Source organism: Xiphias gladius, chromosome 9 (assembly GCF_016859285.1).
Source record: "Xiphias gladius isolate SHS-SW01 ecotype Sanya breed wild chromosome 9, ASM1685928v1, whole genome shotgun sequence".
Lineage (NCBI taxonomy): Eukaryota > Metazoa > Chordata > Actinopteri > Istiophoriformes > Xiphiidae > Xiphias > Xiphias gladius.
In genome coordinates this window covers 20151248-20173918 of record NC_053408.1, presented here as the reverse complement: position 1 = coordinate 20173918, position 22671 = coordinate 20151248, and the positions used below count along the sequence as shown (strand labels likewise).

The 22671-nt window shown below is 39.0% G+C and overlaps 1 protein-coding gene across 1 annotated transcript in view; it reads right to left on the bottom strand.

Annotated features, from left to right (window-relative positions):
* The window catches only part of LOC120794320 (dynein heavy chain 9, axonemal-like), a 144659-nt gene that overhangs the window by 49426 nt on the left and 72562 nt on the right, over positions 1-22671 (bottom strand). Inside the window, exons 51-62 of the mRNA XM_040135288.1 lie at positions 22320-22443; positions 20177-20319; positions 18346-18507; positions 17895-18128; positions 8968-9048; positions 8190-8369; positions 7396-7626; positions 5840-6034; positions 4568-4687; positions 1927-2115; positions 980-1215; positions 770-892 (exon numbers count right to left, since the gene is read on the bottom strand). Of these exons, the coding sequence (XP_039991222.1) occupies positions 770-892; positions 980-1215; positions 1927-2115; positions 4568-4687; positions 5840-6034; positions 7396-7626; positions 8190-8369; positions 8968-9048; positions 17895-18128; positions 18346-18507; positions 20177-20319; positions 22320-22443 (2018 nt within the window). The remainder of the gene's footprint in view (positions 1-769; positions 893-979; positions 1216-1926; positions 2116-4567; positions 4688-5839; positions 6035-7395; positions 7627-8189; positions 8370-8967; positions 9049-17894; positions 18129-18345; positions 18508-20176; positions 20320-22319; positions 22444-22671) is intronic.

Here is a 22671-nt window from a genome sequence, read left to right as displayed (position 1 = left end):
ATTTCAAGCTGGAAGCACTTTGATACCTTTTTATAGCCTCCCCTGATTTTTAGGCATCAATTAGCTTCATTTTCAGATCCTCCGTCAGTAGCTTAGAGGAGGCCATGGTTCCCGGAGTGTTAAAATAAGGTTGGAAGGGTCAGAAAATTTATCAGCTCCACAAATGACATCAGCTCACAATTCCTAATGACAGTTCATGACCTGCTTTACAACTCCTAAACAGTCAATTAAGGCCTAATGAGCAAAAGAGGCTCTGGGTGTTCTACACGGAGAAGGGCGCCCCAACTTCTGCACATGCCACAGTTAATGTTTAATTTTTTTCCTACATTTTAAGTTAATGAAATAAAAAGTAACAGTGCATTAGCATTTGAAGAATTTTTAATGCAAATTTTTTAACTTTTCTGTACAACTATAGGAATGCATTAGGCCACTGATCTCACTTATATAATCTTTTATGTTCTTTTGTTCCTCAACATACTCAATGCTGAATCATTGCTTTTTGAATAAACTTGGATTGTCAAATAAACTCGGTAATAAACACATAGGAAACTAAAAATTGGCAAAATTGTGATTTAAATCAGCAACTGTCTGATCAAAGGAAAGAAAAAGATTATGAATCTGAGCAAGCTTTTAATACTTTCAATACTCAGTTTCAATACTCTTTGCTACAGACACATTTCAGCCAGTACCACAACAATTCTGAGATTGGATACAACGCACAAACTTTCACAATGTAAATAATTTTTGTAAAGCTTAGAAAGTTTCTTACCTGCCCCTCTTAATTGTTTCCCTGCCCAAAAGAGGTCCAAGAACAGGATCCAGTGTTTCATCCAAGTTCTCTATCAGAACCACATCCCCTGCTGCCAGTGCTCTTTCTATGGCATCCAGGTACCTTTCAGGGCAAAACAGCAAGAGTTCCTCTATCCAACATCTTGTCCAATAAGTGACCATGTGCACATTTCACTGTAAAGCCTCTTACCCTCTCTGTCCGATGCGGATGACGCGCAGGTCCTCACCATATTTCTTTCTGATCCACTTGATGCCCTGCAGCTGGGGGTCCACCATGAGGGGCCAGCGCTGGCAGGAGCTGAGAATGGTTGCGTTCTCAGTGGACATTCTGTCAGCGGGCAGCCCCTCATTTTGCCATGCTGCAATGTCAGCATCGTCCGTCAGCATGGTCAAAGGGTCCAGGTCAGGGGTCACCGGGATGGGAACCTTACAGGTGATATAGGTGAAGTATGAATAATATGCACTACTATTGAAGTCTTAAAAGTGATACAAAGTTTTTGCTAATCTTCAGTTATACATGAGTACTGTTTCATGAGTACAGTGGGAGTGTAAAGCTTGAATTATCCTTGAAACAAGCAGTTATGATGGTGGTTTGTCTGATTCCTCTGATTTCACCCATTGATAGCACCACTACATTACTAGACGAACTATATGTATCATACGTGCACAGGCCATACCTTTAATTACTGTATATACCCCAAATTTATAGTGTTTACAGTCTTTCATTCACTTTGTGATACAGAGCAACTATAGGAAAGTTTCCCTTATCTTACTAATAAATAGATGTGATGCAACTGGTAACTGACCGCTCAACCTTGTTGCCAAGTCTGACCCATTTATGTCGTTGCATTCTGAGATCGCAGTAATCTCTGGTGAGTACAATGTTACCATAACCTATAGAAATAATGGCTGGAGCTAGAAAAAGAAAACCCAGGTTGTTCCCTTTAATGCTGTCTTCATGCTCAGTTGTCAGCGCACTGAAAAACACTTGAAACTTGAAAAACCCAGCTGACTGAGGTCACCATGTGGTATTTCCATAGCTGCTGTAGCCCAAACATGTATTACAGTTAATTTTTGAACCAATGCACGTGAGTCATTGCCCCTTTATATACAAGTATAAATCACCAGGCCACCCACCTTCAGCTCACTGAGATAAGGCCTCCAGGTGTTGTCCATAAGCTGGAGCCTGTAGCGTTTGGTGAAGTATCCCAGGTAGGAGATGAAGGCGGTGATGAGTAGGACGTCCCCACACAGAGTTCTCCCCTGTTTCTTGAAGTTTTGTATGGCCTCCGCCCAGCGAACATTCTCTGATGCCAGACCTCCCACCTGAAACACAGAGACAGACCAGGAGCAAAGAGATTTATTTTTTACTTCACTACGCCATATTCCCTATGGGGTATCCTGTAAAATCAAATCTAAATTAATCTGCATTTGCCATTATTGACACACACACTTTCCAAAATCAGGAAATCTCCTTGCTACCTTCAAGTCCTTTTTTATTAGGTTTTCATTTCCTTTATCACCGCTCTGCTCGTGTACCAACACCTCTACTCTTTACTGCAGCAATGATCCAGTTTCCCTTCAGGGATCAATAAAGTCACCTTAATATCTTATCTCCTCTAAACTTGAGAGGCCCCATACTTTGATACAGACTGTAACTTTTCAGCGCAGATCACTGAAAGACTGTACATTTCAGCTCGCTGACTGCATTTGCATTGGTATTTGTGATTGACTAGCAAATGAGTACAACCTCTGGTTCTTTTGTTGCTCTTGTCAGGCCTTTTGGAAGCTTCCTCTGAATAATTTAGATTATCATACTAACAGTGTCAACACTCATCTTTTTGTTTTGCTGCTGTCAGCAGGAGATTTACACAGTGGCAGATAATGATGGGATTTATGTATATATGTGAGTGTATGTGCGTGAACATACGTATTATGTTATTATGTACCTAAGGAAGAGACAGCCAAAAAGCAGAGATAAAAATAGCTGTGTATGTATATATATATATATATTATATATATATATATAAAAACACAGGTTTGGACGCTAGGGGAGTAATGCAAAAGCTACTTTCTGTATCTGTTTATTTCACAAAAATATCTATAAATCTACATAATATATCTATGCAGATTTTGAGTTAGGAAGTTGTCATAGGTCTTCCACGCGTCTTGATTGTGTATACCATAATTGTTTTCTATTGCCAATTTATAATCATGTACAGTATATATTTCAGTTCTGGGTGAAGTACTCAGATCAATTTCAGAAATGAAGTGATGTACAACAATTTAAAAATACTCCATTACAAGTAAAAGTCCTGCATTCAAAATGCTACTTAAGTAAAAGTACAGAAATGTTATCAGAAAAACTTACTTGAAGTATAAAAAACAAAAGTACTCATTATGTAGCCAAAAGGCACCTGTAAGTGTTATGTTAATATATATATATAATATTGGATTATCATTACTGATGCATTAATGAGTAAGGAGCATTTGAATGTAGCATCTAGTTGAGATGTTACATTTTACGTACTCTTGGGTGGATTAATCTAAAAAAAAGTATCTATCTGAAATGGAGTGGAGTAGTTGAGTATAAACAGTTGTACAGCGGTAGATGTAGCATAAAAGGAAATACACAAGTACAAATACCTCAAAAGGATACCTAAGTATAGTACTTGAGCAAATGTACTTAGTTAATTTACACCACTGGTATGTCTTAGTTTAGCTGGTCATGAAATATATAAAATACAAAAAAATACAACACTTATGACATAATATTTAAATAATGTGCCTAAATTAAGCAGATGGTATGATTTATATTTAAACGGGAGGTTTAAACAGTTGGAAGATTACATTGTGCCATATTGAATGATTTTTTAAAAAGGATTTTGCATACACTTTTGAGACAGTCCCTAACTTCAGCTCGTCATTTTCTGTCAATTATTAGGTCTACAAGCTGCCGGGCTTCAATATCAGACCATGTGGCAAATACACCGATCAGTATATTAAAATATCAAAACCGATAACTGGTATAACACCGGTACAACATCAGTTACACTTAATCCGCTCTGCACAGCAAACCTGGCAAAAACTGGTGAAAACTTGTTAAATGTCTGAGTATTAAACTTGGAAATGTGTTTTTAGTCTACAGCCAATCTGAGTACATTTTTGGTGTATCTTCATCATGGAATGTCATGTTGCTTGGGATATAAGCAGTTCATTCTCGCACTGTGCAGACAACAACCACTTGGATTACTTTTGATCCAGCAGAAAACATCTGAATCTGCCGATGAAGTTATTAAGAGCGTCTTTTTATGATTTCTACGTTAATTTTTGGATGTTAATCGTCATTCTACATCAGAGACCCTATCACCACTGTAAACTGTGGGTTCAACTGATTGTTGCAAGTGCATATGGTGGACTTATGACTTTGAGAAGACTTTGTGTGACGTTGTGGCAAATTGTGATAAATGGGTGACAAGTCAGTGAGGGGAAGGGAGGGGCTGAATTTTACTGCAAACATTTTGAAGCTGTTTGTATCTGCTCAGAGTGCATATACCCAAATAATGTATTCATATTTATTTAGACCCCTACTAAACAAGTTGAAAGAAAAAAGACAGAAAGAGACAGCCAGGCTAACAAGCAAAGTTTGTACACATCTGTATCTATCTGAAGAAATGAGCATGTGTTACAGATAGGAAAATAAGTGTGTTTGTGTAATTGCACGTGTGTGTTGTTCGGGATCTGATGCTCTGTGTGATTCCCCTGTTGCCCTTCTCACCAGACGGTTGGCCAGGGAAATGGTGCGCGCCGTTGATTCTGCTTCCTGTTGGCACTTGAGCTTGTCTGCTGTGGCTTTTTCAAACTTGGCTGTCAGCTTGGCCAGGTTCTCATTAAGGTGCTGATAGGCCAAAAACACCAAGACATACACAGAAATAGAGAATTTGGCACTCGTTAAAATACTGCATGCTCATAAAGAATCCTGAAAGACAGAAAACAAAGATGGCTAAAGTCTGTCTATGAGAAAAACTTGGGAGTGTGTGAAAAGTTGGTTAAAACTTATCATTCCCTCCACTATGGATTTATTTGGCATATGGAACCAATTAGTACAAGGACAAACAGGATTAATCGGTGGAGAGGCACACAGGTTCAGTAGATTAGTTTGAGGATTGTTAATTCCCCTTGGCTCCAAACCCTATCTCCACTCAACCGATCAGACTGAGGGCTGAAAAATGACAGCAAGAAGTCATGCTGGATCTTATTAACAGCCGTCACTCTGCACTCTGCAGGCTTTTATGTAGGCAGCGGACACCGCCGCAGAGTCCCGAGCACCGCGCTCTGCTCGGGCTCCCTGGCGCTCTGATGTGCTGAATGTCAAACGCCACCGAGAAACAGTTATTATTGTTATTATAATGTAATAATTACAGTTATTATATCATTATACAGCTGCTTTTATCAATTGAGTTTTTAGGTTGATGGATTTGGTTTTAGATCAACGAGCAGTAAAAACCTTAAATAGCATTTACTCCAGCTTTGTATTGATGAGATGCTGGTGGTACAGTATATGATTACTGGCAGAGCTCATGTGTCAACTGTCACTCAAGCCTTGATAAAATTATTCATATCCTGAATTTGGGCTTCGGCTTATAGACTCTGATTGTTGTTTCTGTTTTTATTTTATTTCTGTAGCAATAATTTCTTCTCATACTGCATATCTTAGGGTTTGACAGAGTTGTTGATCCACACTGATGTCTCAGAAATCGTTTATAGCTAGGTGCTGAGATTACTGGCTTTCACAAATCATTTTTCAGCCCAGACTCTGTTATCTACAAGTCAGCCCACCAACTAAGAGACTCTTTAGCGTTTGTCGCATTGTGTTTTTCCATCAAAGAATTGACTAGGAAGCAAGAATAGCAAATCTTGACTTTAATAAAATGGTAATATAATAAGGACGGATTTTAGATATTGAAATTTTCTTCTTTTGAAATAGATATTTGGCATATATCAAAAAACTTTTCATTTCCTGTATCCACAGTCCAACGCAATGGCTTACATTGATCTTGCTCTTGATGGCGGCGAGCTTCTCCTGTGCAGCAGCCAGCTCTGTGTTGGCCTTGCTCAGAGCCTGACGCTTGGGCTCCACCTCGCAGTAAACCTCATAAAACTTGACAATGTTTAAAACCCAGGAGCACAGACCTGCCGCTGCGTACGACTTGGAGGCCACCAGATCTGGCTGGAACTCTGGATCCTGGAGACGACAGAAACAGATGAACCCATGCGTGCACAAATGAAAATTAAACATATCCCATACTCCACCAGAGCCTCTAATTCATTTACACTCTGATCAGTTAAAGTCAGACTGGGGGCTGAAAATATATTGCTATGCTGCCCTGCAAATGCCAGACTACATATTTACACATACAGAATTGAATTAAGACTGGAAACTGTCTTTCTGACATTTGTTCTACCATACAAAAATATTTTATGCAACTGCACTCTCTACCACAGAGAGACAGCAAGCTACACAACTAGCTAAACCAAGACAGCTACGTTAATTTAAAGCTAGCTGGTAAGATACAGGTAGTCTTAGAAATTTACATACTTTTTCCTAGCTTTTTTTTGTAATTGAAAAATATCAGTTTTAGTAATTTAGATTGTTACAATATATAAATGAGGTAGTAATGACTAGCTAAATCTAATCAAGATGAATAAAAAAAAAGAGAAAAGTAACACTGACTCAACGGGAGCTAATGTGGCTGCAAATGACTAATACAGGATCATGTTAAAAGCTAAAATTTGTGGTAACAGTGGCACAAGTTGAGAAGACTCATGAACAAAGTAAACTGACACTTTAATATCAGTTACATAATAAGTATTGCTCATACCACCAAGTGAGACTGTAGCAGAAAAAGAACTGGGTGCTTATTCAACTTTTCATTTGAAAAAGAAGGGTATATCTTTTTTTAAATGTTACATGGTCTGTCTTAAAAATTGTTCAAAGGCAGTACCTGCATTTTCTAAGCCATATTAAGTCTTTGACAATGATTTTTTTGGACAATAATCTTTCCAAGAATGCACTGAATCAAGGTATTACAACTATCTGTCTGTTACACAGTTTGGTTGACCTGCCTCAAAACTTTAAACTTTAAACTTATAAAAGTCACTAAGACATCATTAGTTAGAAATGTTGTGGTGTTCTCTTCATAAACATGATTTTACTTTGATATTTGACCATCGATATAAATATTAAAGGTTTTTATAAGACATATGAAATCATGTTACACCAATAGTCTCTGGACACTGTATCTGGTTGGTGTACATAGTGAATTTAGACTGAATTTTGCCCTTACCTGCTGCACTGATATACCCAATATCCGCACCATTGAACTTCATGATCAGGGCGGTTGTTAAATTTGTAAGGCTTAATTAACTGGTTGATTTTCTCTGGCTTTCATTTGGACACTCGGCAGCCATAATGTGGGACTGTCACTGTAATCACGCCCCTGCTAAATTTATGCCTTATTAGTTGAACTTGCTAAGCAGCAGACATTGCACACCGCACACCATTAGTTTTGACTTTAATGAATAAGGGCTAATTGAAACTCTCACCTGCAGGTAAGGCTGAATAGCTTTCAGGCAAGCCTCTGGGATGTTCTCTTTGTTGAAGTTTATCAAGGAATCCAGGAACGCGTCCACTTTGGCCATCATCACCTTTGCAGCCTTCCAGCTACGATCCTTCGGGACTCTGCCACCAGGCGCCATCAGGACCATGACTGCCGCTGTGACGTTCGTCACTGCTGCCACTGGAGAGCCGAACGACTTCAGCTCGGTCAAGTTGTTCTGATGTAGAGAAGATAGGGAGAAAAATGGATGAAAAATGAAAGAGCTATGACTTAATTGAGGTTGAACAACTACATATCCCTGTGGTCTTTTGGGGGGAAAAAATAGAAAAAGGAAAGGATCTGAATAAAGGAAGAAGAACCTATGCTGACTTTGAGAAGACAACAGAGAATACTAATTAGGGCATATTTAGAGAGCTCTAAGCAGTGATTGAACTGTCTGTTCTGCTTGTTTGCTCAGAGAGCACCTTTTAAACACAGAGGGGGTTTTTGAAAATCCCCTAGGTTGCTCATAAACCTACACGGGATGTGAAGATGATGTAAAATGCAAGCAGAACACAGAGAAGACATTATTTTAGCAAAGACCTGGCTAAATCCTGCGATTCAATAATCTTTTATACAGTTCAAGGCCTGTGTGGACATAACTTATTCCACTGAAGCTGGGAAAATGAAATCAAACAAAGAAAAAAGAGCACAACCCCTTTAAACAAAGAAGAAAACTAAGAAAGAAGAGTATGATTGAGCAAATCAATAAGACACAGTGAAGGATAAAGACTAACTGACCTTATTAAGAGTGTTAAGGGCGTCCTGAGCAGCTATGAGAGCTGGTTCAGCCTTGGCCAGGTCCTCCTCACAGTCTCTCTGTTTGCCGCTGACCACCACAGCGATGGCCGCCACTTTTTGCTCTTCCTCATCAGCTATTGCCTTCTCCTTGGACACCTTCTCGGTTTCTATCCCAACCACCTGCGGACAGCACACACGATTTGTTGCTGTGTTTAATGGTGCAGGTTCAGTTAGTGGCTTAGTTTTTCTCAGAATGAACACACTGCAAAAAATAACCTTACAAGCAAATCATCAAATGTTAATTTTAAACCAAATAAGAGACAAAGGGGTAATTACAAGTGACTTAATATGCAACTTCAAAATCTGCACTAGGCAAATTCAAATTCTGACAAACGCCGAGCGGAAGTAAGAAAACTTTGCAGAAAAACAACATGCAGAAAAACGTCCTACAGCATGAGCTTAAGCAGTTTATACACCCAACACCAGAAATCTATCTGTGGGTTATCCAGAGTGATGGGGACACTGTTTCTGGAAGGACAAGCTGGTGCTGAATTTTTTAAATGTCTTATTTCATTTATTTGAGCACCACCAGTCAAATTCGATTCACCTCCATTGTTATTGGGGTCACAGCAGAAATCTCAGAGACGTATATCGGAAAACCTGGGCAAGTGAAACCAAAGTCTGGGTAAGACTAGAGGTGTTGTAAGTGAGATAATACTAACACTATAACTTTTTAACTTTTTTTGCAGTATTTCTAAAAGGGAACACATGTTCTTGCCTGAATCAGCCTGTCAGCGTCCTCGTTCTTCTGCTTGAGCTCCACTTCTTGAGCAGCCAGCTTGGCCTTGAGGTCATCCACCTATAATGAGACATGGAGGCCAGGAGGTCAAGAGAATGTGAGTGGTTGATACTAGTCTGCAGATCTGGATGAATGAACTGTGGATCATACTGTATTCACTTGACCAGAACAAAATCAGTGCTTAATTTTTAATACATTTACAGACATTTTTAAAAACATGGATTACTGAGTGTAGATTGATGGGCAAAATGGCAGTTTTATCCATTTACAATTAAATCTACAGCACAATAAAGTGTGAAAAAAATTAAGGTGTCTGAATACTTTCTGAAGCCCCTGTATATGTATGCATGCATGTTTATCAGTCTACCCATAATTCAAATTTAAAGGTACCATGAAGAGTTTTCTTGTAAACAAACAGTAGTGATGGTATTTAAGTACTGTACTACAGTTTTCAAGTAGTCGGATATATTGTTATCAATTTTATGCTACTTAATACTGATGCTCTACTAAAAATCCAGTGATTATTTGCAAAGCCTTTTTTGCATTGTTTATAGCCATGTTTAGACTGGCTAGCAGTCTTCTTCTTTGCCTTTGCTTGAAAATGACCACCATCAACTGTCAGTTTATGGAATCGTGAGAAACAGAGGGACGTCATAGAGATTCGTTTTATATATGCCAATCTTTGATGTAAATGTGCCAGTCACTTTGGGCAATTTGACCACAAGGCTGGTTGTCTTCTGCATGGTGTACTGTATGTGCAATACCAACCTTTACAATCAGTGAGAAACTTATTTTTTCCAAGAGTTAGGTGAGAAGATTAATACCACTCTCATGTCTGCACATTAAGTACCGACCTGGATCCAGGATCCACTAGAATCAGGGTAGCCTTGCTCTATCCAGAGTTTAAAAATGCACCCATAAAAAGCTCTAAAGACCACTAATTATCACACACACACACACACACACACACACCCCACATCAGCCACAACATTAAAACTAGTCACCGGTTTATGATAATGTCAGCTTTAGAGATCTTGGTAGGTGTATATTTGAACTTTGGACAGAACCAGGCTATCCGTTTCCCTCTTACTTTTAATGTTAAGCTAGGCCAACCACTTTCTGACACCACAGGTTGATATGAATCTCTTGATGTCACTCTCAGAAAAAAAATGGATTTTTCCAAAAATGCATTCCCAATAGTCCTTTAATTTAAACAGGAGTGCAGTCAGATTACAAAGCTTCTCCAGTCTTCATAGGGATAGAGGAAGAAATGGACATATGCATTAATATAAGGGGAGTAGTCAATAAAGCACTGGGCAGGCTGCTGACAGTAATCTATTTTTGTCTCATTAAATGATATAAGTAGCAATCAGTTTGTATATCATGGGCACTAATGAATCTATCGCTATCATCTAATTGAATCTCTCAGCCTGTTTTGAAGGACTGATCATTTCTTTTTGCTGTTTGTATCATTGTTGGATCTTAATACAATGATGCTAATGCAATCACTGATCAAACTCGATGGTAATTTAATTGAAACCCAAAAATCTTCTCCATTCTTCAAAGCAATAAAGTGGATTCTGTGGTTCAGGAAAGCTGAGCAAATAAGCGTCCCAATGGGTCTAAACCTTTGCGATAACAGTTTGTGCCCTGCAGGACTTTACCATGGACTATGCATGTGACCTTTAATCCATTACTAGAAAAAAATCTTATTCTGTCCAAGAAGATAAAGGGACAGAAAAAGATGAATGGCATGCATATCTGGAAGAAAATAAAAGCTTTAGGATCAAGAGCTGCTATCAGTACACACAAACACACACCCAATGCAAAGACCAAGGACGGTCATAAAGAGAAATTAAAGCTGTTAAAAAACTCCTCATAACTCCCCGACAAATAGAGCTCTGCATTACCGTCCAACTCCATCAAAACGTTGCACTGGGGAAATAAAACCAGACTGTTTTTCATGCTTGTCTCTCAGCTAATTAACAAACAGCAAATCAGGCCGGGGGGAAGGCAGTCCTTTTGGGTTTTGACGATTCCCCACAAAAGATTCGGTTGAACATTAGATGAGCACCAAGTGAGCCATCAACACGATGAATAGGCGGAGGTGTGTGTGTGTGTTTGTGTGTGTGTGGGGGGGAAACTAATTGGTGGCAGACATGGGTGATATTCAATACAACTGGGCGGCTTATGTGTTTATCTACTACAGATGGAAATCCAAGCAGGAAAACATGTCTCTCTGCTCCTTGACTGCCTTTTATAAAACGGCCCACTCTCACACTCTGCTGCTGTACATGTAAATTAGAACAACTCTTTCTTTCGGCAAGATAAGATTTGGCACTAAAGCAAGTGACTATACCCATTTATCCACTTGTAAGATGGCTTATGGACAGAGTTTGGGATTTCAGTGTTTGGCTTGCATTACCATGGTGACTAAGTATAGCTTCATTCATGCAACAGAGCGACACGTGGCTGTGTGTGCATGGGGGGAGGGGGGTGTTAATGTTTCCGCTTACAATCCTTTTAAGGCAAACCATCATTTTTCTTTTTTCAAATGCAGAGAACTATCAGGGGTTTACTGGTTTTGATTGGAGATTACATTTAGGAGGAGCCTTCTGACTGTTAGGAGTCACTATTACCAACTATTACTAACTATTACCAGTTGTACTACTATTACCATTACTACTACTATTATCACTCCTACTTTTACTTTTTCCACAACTATTATTACTACAACTGCTTACTACTACTACTGTAACAGTTACCACACTATTACTGGTTTTACTAGTAATACTACTCCTACTCCTATTACCACAAATGCTACCACTTTTGCTAGTTGTATTACTAGTGCTATTATTGTCACTACTACTATTACTACTCTTACTCTTACTAATCCGACTACTGCCACTACTACTTCTACTACTTCTTCCTACAACTGCTACTATTGCAATTTCTACTAAAATTAGTATTAATAGTCCTACTAATCTTACAAAAAAAACTGCTATTAAAAAATACTATTACTATAAGTATTAATACTTGTGCTACTTCAATCTCACAAAGTCAAAGTGTGTGTGTATGTGTCTCATTGAGTGTTTATTAGAAGATGAGTTGGCAAGTGCTGCGCTGAATCCACACACACACACACACACACACACACACACACACACACACACACACACACACACACACATATCACTACTCAAGACAAACGCAGCCAAAGCTAGGACACTGCCTCAAAAAACTGAAGAGGAAGAAACACATGGGACTAATGTGTCCTCTGCGGAGCAGATGACTCACACACTTATACAGCATCTCCTACCGTCCACCCCAACACACACACACAGACTCATATGGAGATCCTTTGCTTTAACCCTCCTGGTCCTTGTTTATCAGCACAGCAGCCCCTGGTGAGCCATGGATCCTCTTGCACAGAATGTTAAATAACAGTACTTAGTGCGGCCATCAGTTTGGATGCACTAACAAACACAGGGTGCATTAATGGTAGCTTGTTGCTGTAAAGTGCGTGCTCTCTAATTAGAGGGCTCCTCAATTACCATACAGGTCCTATATTGGTATGTGTGTGTGTGTGTTGGCTCATTCCTACAGTAAACGGGCAATGGGAAACAAGTACAGGAGACTGTGGCTTTCAATACGTTGACGTCACTTATGTGTAAAGATGTTTATGCATGTGTGATTCTTTGCAGGTGGCTATGTGTGGGCATGTTTATGGAAAGCAGTGGATATCTCTGTAAGATTGAAATTGTGTGTATGGCTTTACATTCACTTGCACAGTGTAGTAGACCATTTATAATTAGGGCTGCTTCACATATGGACCTTGTGTTGAATTATTCATAAAGCTCTCACCTGCAAATCTACGGAGTTGGTAAACATCTGAACAAATGGATCCAGGTATAGATATTAAAGATGGAAACATGAAATGATGCAAATTAACATTTCAAATAACAAAAAAAATGACAAAAAGTCAACTGTGTATTTTTCTGCTTTGCGTATAGCTTAGCAAGACTAGTAATTGGCTGTGTATTGCATAGAAAAGCTATGCACAAGATAGCAAGTATAAAAGCCTACCACTACTTCTATTACTACTACTAAAACCACTACTGCTACAACTACTATTACTATTACTTCTACTTTATTACAGGTATTACTACAACTTCTACTAGCATTATTACTACAATCGCTACAACTAATACTACTACTATTACTACTACTAAAACCACTACTGCTACAACTACTATTACTATTACTTCTACTTTATTACAGGTATTACTACAACTTCTACTAGCATTATTACTACAATCGCTACAACTAATACTACTACTATTACTACTACTAAAACCACTACTGCTACAACTACTATTACTATTACTTCTACTTTATTACAGGTATTACTACAACTTCTACTAGCATTATTACTACAATCGCTACAACTAATACTACTACTATTACTACTCTTACTCTTACTAATCCGACTACTGCCACTACTACTTCTACTACTTCTTCCTACAACTGCTACTATTGCAATTTCTACTAAAATTAGTATTAATAGTCCTACTAATCTTACAAAAAAAACTGCTATTAAAAAATACTATTACTATAAGTATTAATACTTGTGCTACTTCAATCTCACAAAGTCAAAGTGTGTGTGTATGTGTCTCATTGAGTGTTTATTAGAAGATGAGTTGGCAAGTGCTGCGCTGAATCCACACACACACACACACACACACACACACACACACACACACACACACACACACACACACACACACACATATCACTACTCAAGACAAACGCAGCCAAAGCTAGGACACTGCCTCAAAAACTGAAGAGGAAGAAACACATGGGACTAATGTGTCCTCTGCGGAGCAGATGACGCACACACTTATACAGCATCTCCTACCGTCCACCCCAACACACACACACAGACTCATATGGAGATCCTTTGCTTTAACCCTCCTGGTCCTTGTTTATCAGCACAGCAGCCCCTGGTGAGCCATGGATCCTCTTGCACAGAATGTTAAATAACAGTACTTAGTGCGGCCATCAGTTTGGATGCACTAACAAACACAGGGTGCATTAATGGTAGCTTGTTGCTGTAAAGTGCGTGCTCTCTAATTAGAGGGCTCCTCAATTACCATACAGGTCCTATATTGGTATGTGTGTGTGTGTTGGCTCATTCCTACAGTAAACGGGCAATGGGAAACAAGTACAGGAGACTGTGGCTTTCAATACGTTGGCGTCACTTATGTGTAAAGATGTTTATGCATGTGTGATTCTTTGCAGGTGGCTATGTGTGGGCATGTTTATGGAAAGCAGTGGATATCTCTGTAAGATTGAAATTGTGTGTATGGCTTTACATTCACTTGCACAGTGTAGTAGACCATTTATAATTAGGGCTGCTTCACATATGGACCTTGTGTTGAATTATTCATAAAGCTCTCACCTGCAAATCTACGGAGTTGGTAAACATCTGAACAAATGGATCCAGGTATAGATATTAAAGATGGAAACATGAAATGATGCAAATTAACATTTCAAATAACAAAAAAAATGACAAAAAGTCAACTGTGTATTTTTCTGCTTTGCGTATAGCTTAGCAAGACTAGTAATTGGCTGTGTATTGCATAGAAAAGCTATGCACAAGATAGCAAGTATAAAAGCCTACCACTACTTCTATTACTACTACTAAAACCACTACTGCTACAACTACTATTACTATTACTTCTACTTTATTACAGGTATTACTACAACTTCTACTAGCATTATTACTACAATCGCTACAACTAATACTACTACTATTACTACTAGTAGTAGTACTAAAGCGGCTGTCACATCACAAAGTGACATTCACTTGTCTTTGTGAAAGAGGTGAGGCCTGAAGCTTGTTGATGCTGTGACTACTTGCAGGGCTCGTGAACTGCTGTAGCTGGTGAGCTAACCTCTAACCCGCTAGTCAGTCACAATAGCTCCCTCTGAGCTTCTCTCTACTGTTCTGCTTTCTCCCCCCGGCATTTTGTTCACCATTGTACACCATTTGTTCAACAAAAAGTCAGCAAAGAGGGAAAATAAAGCTCTTTGAGCAAACAAGCTTGTTAACGGTCAGTTAGCGCTGTTTATTCAAAACATGTATTATGTCACCGACTCCTCTCTCATAACTGTCTGCAAACCATTGCTCTTTTGTTGAACAGGTTTTATTCGACAGAGGAGGTTAAATAAAAGTAAACGGTGCAAAGTAGTTAATAAGTTATGATATCTCTCCTCTATGACTGCAACTGCTACTATTATTTATACTACTAACACTATGACTACAACTACAGCTATCTAAATCTACTACTACTACTACTACTACTTAAATTACTACTAATACTAATACTACATGATGAAAGGGAAATAAATTGCCACAACAAGATGCCATGAGAACAACAGAATAAAAGTATATGGGGAAAAAAAATTAAATTTTAAAAAGAAATGAATAAGACATCTGTAAAAAACAAAAGATAAAACAGCCAAATATAATCATACTAAGCCCACAGATAGAAAAGACAAGATAAAAGAGATAAGAGGGAATTTTAAAGTAGTAACATACAATCTGGTGGTAACATGACAGAGGTGTATTATGCAAACAAGATATCTATTGATCATTTAGGACAGATATTCTATAAAAATGTGTTTTTTGGCAGGATTCAGAAACAGAGACAGTATCAGCAGACTGAACACTAAATGGAAGATTGTTCAAAAGCCAACATGCCAGTACAAGAAAAATAAATAAATAAATAAATAAACAGATAACCCCTCCATTTTAACCTGGAATCTGGAACAGTTAAAATGACTTTTTGGTCAGAAGAGACTTTGCTACAGAAAACAGGATGTCCTGGTCCTGTAAAGCTTTGTATGTAATTAGTACATTGTTGAAATCGCTTGTCAAAAAAAGTCACACCTAGTGCAAAGCAGCAAAGATCGCTTTGATGTGGGAAGACCATTTGTTCTTTGTCAGTATCCTGGCTTCAGAGTTCTGCACAATCTGAAGTTGAGCTACAACTTGAGCATTACAGCAGGAAAAACAAGGCGTTAAAATAGTACAGGGATGGATACTGAAGCAATTTTTCTTATTATTTTCAAAAGGCAATAATGCTTCAGGGCATGGAAACACTCAATATACTATATAATTTAACTTTTGCATTGTAAAACAAAATGTCTATCATTAAATAGTTGACACCTACTGTGAAAACTCCAGTGATTCTCAACTTTAGGCATTGTCATTTCTTTTCATTCTAGCAACCTAATGACAACCAATTAACACCTAGGCTGTCAGGTGATTTGCATTCATTATGTAGTATGTCAAGAAGCCGGCAGTACTCAGGGTCCCAACAAAACAGAGATGGAACCACTGTACGTCTCAATTAAAGGGAAGTTAGGGTAGTTTTCAACCTGGCTCATAACTGTGGCTATTCTGACTACTACGCTAACTTGGCACTCGTCACCTCTGTTGTAGATATTTGGAAGGCCCAAGTACTTCATTAGCAAGTACACAAGCTAAAGCAACACAGATTAATAAGCAGCTAGTTTGTTTAGCCAGCAAGCTGCCCCAGAAATAGATCCCTGTGCATTCAGCAAAAATTTTTTGCGTCTACTATCGATCAAACTCAGAGACAAGCATCTGAAATGATTTTATACAGAACTTAAGTTTATTTGATAAGCTTTGTGCTGCTTGCCCTGACATACATTGTTTCCCCAGTATCTGCATTTCTCAAATCTCTACAACAATGGAGGCAACTGCAGAGTAAGTATGACCCCTTATCAGAATTGATACAATTATGAGAGGTTGAAAAATACTGGAATTTTCCTTGAAGCGTAAGTAAAAGTAAATAAACCAGATAATTAAAAGTTTAAAAATAAGAATAGGATATATTGCAACCTTCTGTTCTGTAAGCCTTCTGTAAACTAATTTCCAATAAATGACATTTCAAAATAAAACATCTCAGCTGGACTTAATTGTTTTGGACCAGTGGATGGTCGATTTCTTTTCACATTCTTACATGAATTTAGCACAAGTAAACATTCATTGTATTGGTCCCATTATTTGAAGCAGGATTTGGATACCTTGGGGTCATGACCCCACATAAGTCACCTGAGTTGTAAAAGTATGGTATACTGGTATTTATTTCAGATATTTTTGTCAGGGTCAACTTGACAGTGTCTAATTAGTACCTATTCTGGAGCTTTTGATTATTCCACATGAGCTTCTTCAGTGGCTGTTTTGCACAGTTGTCATGGAATTGCAGTTGTTCAAATGTTCAAATTTGTCACCAGATTTGAAATATCTATTTCAACTTCATGAAAGAAAATCAGAACTTAACAACAACAGCTACTAAATGGACACTTGTGGTGAGATTATTTTGCTGTTTACAAGGCCAAGAATTCATTTTTAAGCCAATATAGATGAAAAGTGCTCAAAAAAATGTAAATCTCAACATCTTCAATTCAGTGACATCTAAGCAAACTACATCTGCTGATGAAGATCGTGAGATTTCATAGAAAGCTTCAGAACAGCTACGAAATGGACCTTGTGGAGATTATTATGTCAAATGCTGTTTAAACTCAGCTCTCCAACTGCTTAGGTCATGAGAATTTGAGGACATAAATATCATGTCATGGACTCCAAAATTAGAAAATTAATTAGTTGCATAAAGAACAAACCACTTTGTTTTTGTTTTAACATTACAGATGTAGCTTGGTCCAGTTTTCCTGGCTTCAATGGGTTAAGATGCTGTGTAAGGCACTTTTGTTTTTTGGAGAGTGAGATTAATATAGTGGAATATTATGCATGAAACCTTGGGGAAAGAGAACTCCATCTTGTGAAGTTTTAAATGGATGCTTAGGGACTCTACCTGAGCAGAGGTGCTGTTGAGCTTCTGCAGGCCGTTCTCCAGCCGCTCCATCTTGGTGGTGAGGTCTTTACTCTTGTGACCCAGCAGACTGCGATACAGCTTGATCTGCTCCAGGAAAGACTTGGGCGTGGTGTAGTTATAGCGCCGCTCGTTGGCCAGGTACTCCTTGGATGTCTGATTGACACTCATGTGTACGTATGCCATGAATTTACTGACTGACTCCTTTACTTGTGGCTGTGAGAATTATAAGTGACAGAACTGGTTACTTCACATGAAAAGCAGATTACTCTGTAGATTTACCTGAAAAGCAATATTTCCTGAGGCTCGTGCTCAGAATTTAATTTTGGGGGCTGTCACAGTGAATGATATTTTATATCATATTTTGAGTGTGAACATCACTTTTGTGTGTGCGTCATCCCTTTGTGTATATTAAAGTATGAGCTGTTCTCACTTCAATATTCGCCACCTCCTGGAGGAACCTATAGCTGACCGACTCCAGTGCCTCCTGCGGCCACTCGTGGAACCAGTCGATTGCTGTACAGTTCACCACTGCAGGGAACTTCCTGCTGCGAACCCTCAGTTTACTACCCACTGGAGAGAAGCACAGAGCCACCTGCAATACATGCACACACACACAAACCAAGGTCGAACAGAATTTAATGTGAGGTTTGATACAGCAGCTAGATCACAGTCATTTTCTTTTCTCTGCGAGTACAACTAAAGTCAGAGTCAGACTGAGAAAATAAAGGCTGGGATTTCCTGCTCTGATCAGCACTTCTTCATGGTCAAGAGGGGAATGGAAAACTGTGAATTAATGATTTGCAGCTACATCATTAAGCAAATAAAGCCTTCAGCAAGCTTGTGAATTAAAAGCGTGTTGAGCTGTGGGCTATGTCAGACTGATTTTCACTGTTGGAGACTAACAGCTGGCTTGTTGGGAAGCTCATCCAGATGCTCAGTACCATTAGACTGAAGAAACAAACATGCAGAAGGCACAACCAAAGACACTACTAATGATAATCAACATACTTATTTTACATTTCCTGTTACATTTGTGTTGCACACTGTCTCACTAAGGGGCTTTCATCCAGAGGAAGTCTATATTTAATTTAAAGATACCATAAGGTTCAGCATATGCATATTTCACTCAACTTGTCCATACCAGTGGTTCCTAACTTCTTTTAGCTTGTTAATGCAAAGCTACGTGACCCCTTGCCACTGTTTGCATGCAGGGCCAGATTAACCTACTAGCGAGCCCCGAGAGCAAAGGGATCTGTGGGCCCCTGGTGACCTCGATTTGTTTGCCCTCTCTTCTGTCCCCTCTCCAAAATGCTTAACCTGGAATGCTACGTAGCTCTACGTTTGCCAAATATAAATTATTTTGTACAATTTTACTAAACACAAATTTATTTAGGAATATCACATTTTAATTATAATATGAACTGAAAAGATAATGGTCTTAGAATTAGATTTTTATCCCCAATGTCCACCGAACTCGGCTGTGTGTCATAATACCATAATGCTGTTAATTTCTGGCACCCTTTTACAAACTGATGCTCAACACACAGAGTTAGATGCAGGGACACGCCCCCAGCAAATTTCATGGAAACATTCTGTATGAGACGAACATTTTTGAGAGAGCGCCCCTTTCCATCCAAACCGACAATTTTGAGACGGAGAACCGAACAGTAAGAAATCCACTTTTTACAAGCCCATTCCCATGGGACTGCCTTCCTAATTTATTCACTCTCCAACCCAGGGAGGCTTGAGCTGGGAGCCAGGCAGGGGTGGAGGATGTGGGTGGTGGTGGCACGCACAGTAATAATGACAGGATAAGCAACCCCGTGAAATCCCTCTCTCCCCAGGGGGAACAAAAGCATCTACACGTTAGCGAAATTATTTGTGGCTAAACGGCAGCTTTTCTGCTCATGCTGGTGATTTATAATGACGTCCATTGCTTCCCAACATATTCCAGTTCATCTGAAAATGTCAGGAAGGAAAATTGTCTGGGGAGAGGCTTCATCATAAAAACAGATGTTTATCCAAGTCTGAGGGTTATTTTATTTTGGAATGGTAAATGAAAGTGTGAAGCAGCCTGCTACTGCTATATTAAGATAGGGTGGAGATCAAATACAGACGCAGTTGTATTAGAGAGATTAATGGCAGACTTCCCCCCTAGGGAGAGCCACCGAGAACAACTTACTCTGGATGATTAGCGGTGAAATTCAGAGTTAAAAAAAAAACACACTGCTCTTTGTTCTGCTCTTGTCTGACTGGTTCACCTTGAGCTGTCTGCGGACGCGGTCAATGAAGAACTTCCAGCAGTTTTCCCGCGTATCCATCAGACCCGAGCCACGGACCTCTGGCCTCACGCTGCCAATGATGTTCTCCACCTCATCGTCTGGGAAGAGGTCAGGAATCTCTCCTTGAATGAATAAAATGATCCGCATTACCACTGAGAAGACCACCAAGACTGAAGAAAGCTGTCTGAATATTTTCTGTCGGAGAACTCAACCAGACTTTCTTTTCTAGTAAAGATCTGAGCTGACAGAGACTCTTGTATCAAATCTAGATGTGTTAACAGTGCTGGTGACAGTAGGAGTTCATACAGAGGACTTATGGTACCGCAGAGATCTGCTGTAAATCACCGCCTCGCAAGAGCAAAGATGAGCATAGCATGGAATGTTCAAGTCGACTTTCTACAGCACCTAATAATTGTGGCCTAAGTTGTCTCTGTCATCAGCACAAATGATGTCAACATTCTTAATCTGGCCAGAATTATTCTGAAAATGTGGTTATCGTAGGTTCAAACAGTAGTCAATTTGCAGAATACCTGAAAAAATTGGGCTCTAATTCCCAGCCGTGGAACCAGGGTAAATGTAACTCTCTAGGCAGAGGAGGTGCCCCTTTCTATATTCTGCCCCTTCAACAGTCTTTGAACTCCACTGTATATTATAGTTCCACAGTAATTTTACTATATCAATATCAATAATATGAATAACACAAGTAAAAAAGGTAACTCCTTAGGAGCCTCAACCCTTCCTTTTACATTTTCTGGGCCCAAACTGCATACTAAAGTATATATCAATTCTAACTTTGTGTTGAGTTTGTAGTACGTTCACACGAAAGAAATTACAAAATGAATTATACTTCAAAATGCTAACATGTTTCACACAGTTTTTTTTAGTGTCGTGTCGGTTGCTCGTTAAACAGAGAATCCAGAACAGAATGAGTGACCTGATGTTGATGCTTCTCTGCCAGTTCAAAATGAAAGGTTGGAAATGAATTTGACTGGCTGCAGTGGCCACTTTTGTTACATAGCGGCCACTGCAGCCAAAAGTGGCAATTACAGATATAATGGCACACACACTGAATGTCACTTCATTTTCCTAAAGTAGTGCTGACTGCTATTAATTATGTGAGCTGTTATTGAAATGTTATCTCATAGATCAAACTACACTGCATTTCTCTCTTACTCTCACTTTTGCAATTGAAAAGTTTTGCACTGATTACATTTGAAATTCAGTACAGTACTTGGTACTGCTATATCAAAACTACACAGAAGAAAAGTGCCTATGTTTTTGCCCTTGCTATAGAGTTCCAACACATTTTTCAAGGACAGTTGTGTTATCCCTTCTTCTCTGTAGTAGAGAAGCGTCTATAGCAGAGGTAAACAAGCTAGCAAGGCTACTATGGGGTGGCCTATGCCTTCGCCCTCTGCTGGCTCAGTCTGTCAGGTGACCCTGGAATTGTCCCTTGCCAGTCTATAGTGGGTTGAATGAGACAGCAAGCACGAAACAACAAATAGGTCTACTGGTGAAGTACGGTGTGTTGGACTCTTATTTTTTGTGAAACCACTGAAATATTTATCTGTGACGTGCTAAAATGTAATGTCACAGTAGCATGTAGTGTATAAGTAAGTAAAGAGGACTCATAAGTTATGTCAGCTACACAGCAATGTCTATCTAAAGTAAGCTACTGATCAAACCAAACGGCATTATTGGTTTTCCTTATGAGTTCAACTTTTTTATTTGTAAGAGGACAATTGAACAGTTTTTTTAAAAGTACATTGTCTTGCTTTCCATCTTCAAATTGGAAATTGGAAACAGCGTTCTGTACAGTACTATACAAAATGGTATAGTAAATTAATTTTTTGCAAACTAACTGCCGAATTATTGCACTGCTAACATTAGTATACAAAGAATAATTTTATATTCATATTTCATAATGCTGTGTGTACCCATTAAATGTTGAGTATAAATCTACATGTGAATCTCAGCCTTGCTGGCAATTCTTCAAGATAATTTGTTGTAGTTGATGAGTTATGCTGTAGAAACGGCACTGCAGTGATTCGTTGCTGAGGCAGAGCAAAAGCATTTCTCTTGCAAAACATGACACGCAGTAATTAGTGACGCTTGCTGTTACCCGATGCCAACAGATCGTTGACCAGAACGAGGAACTTCTCGTCTGCCACTTGGGCATCAGTCATTAGGAACACGGTGCCAATATTCTTCACGCCAGCTTTGATGTAGAGGGACGCCAGGTCAGTCTGGGTGACAGGGAGAGAGAAAGACATGGAGTGGGAGAGTGACACACATAATGAGATTAGGCTGTATGAGGCCTAAAGATTTGTTATTTTGTAGTGATACATGCCTGAGACCTGAATCACTGCGAGGATACTGTGTGGATTACCAGTACTGTGTTTACATATTGTAGGGATTATGTCTATATTTCCCTCAAATAAACCTCCATGTTTAAATTTAAACCTCACCTGGCT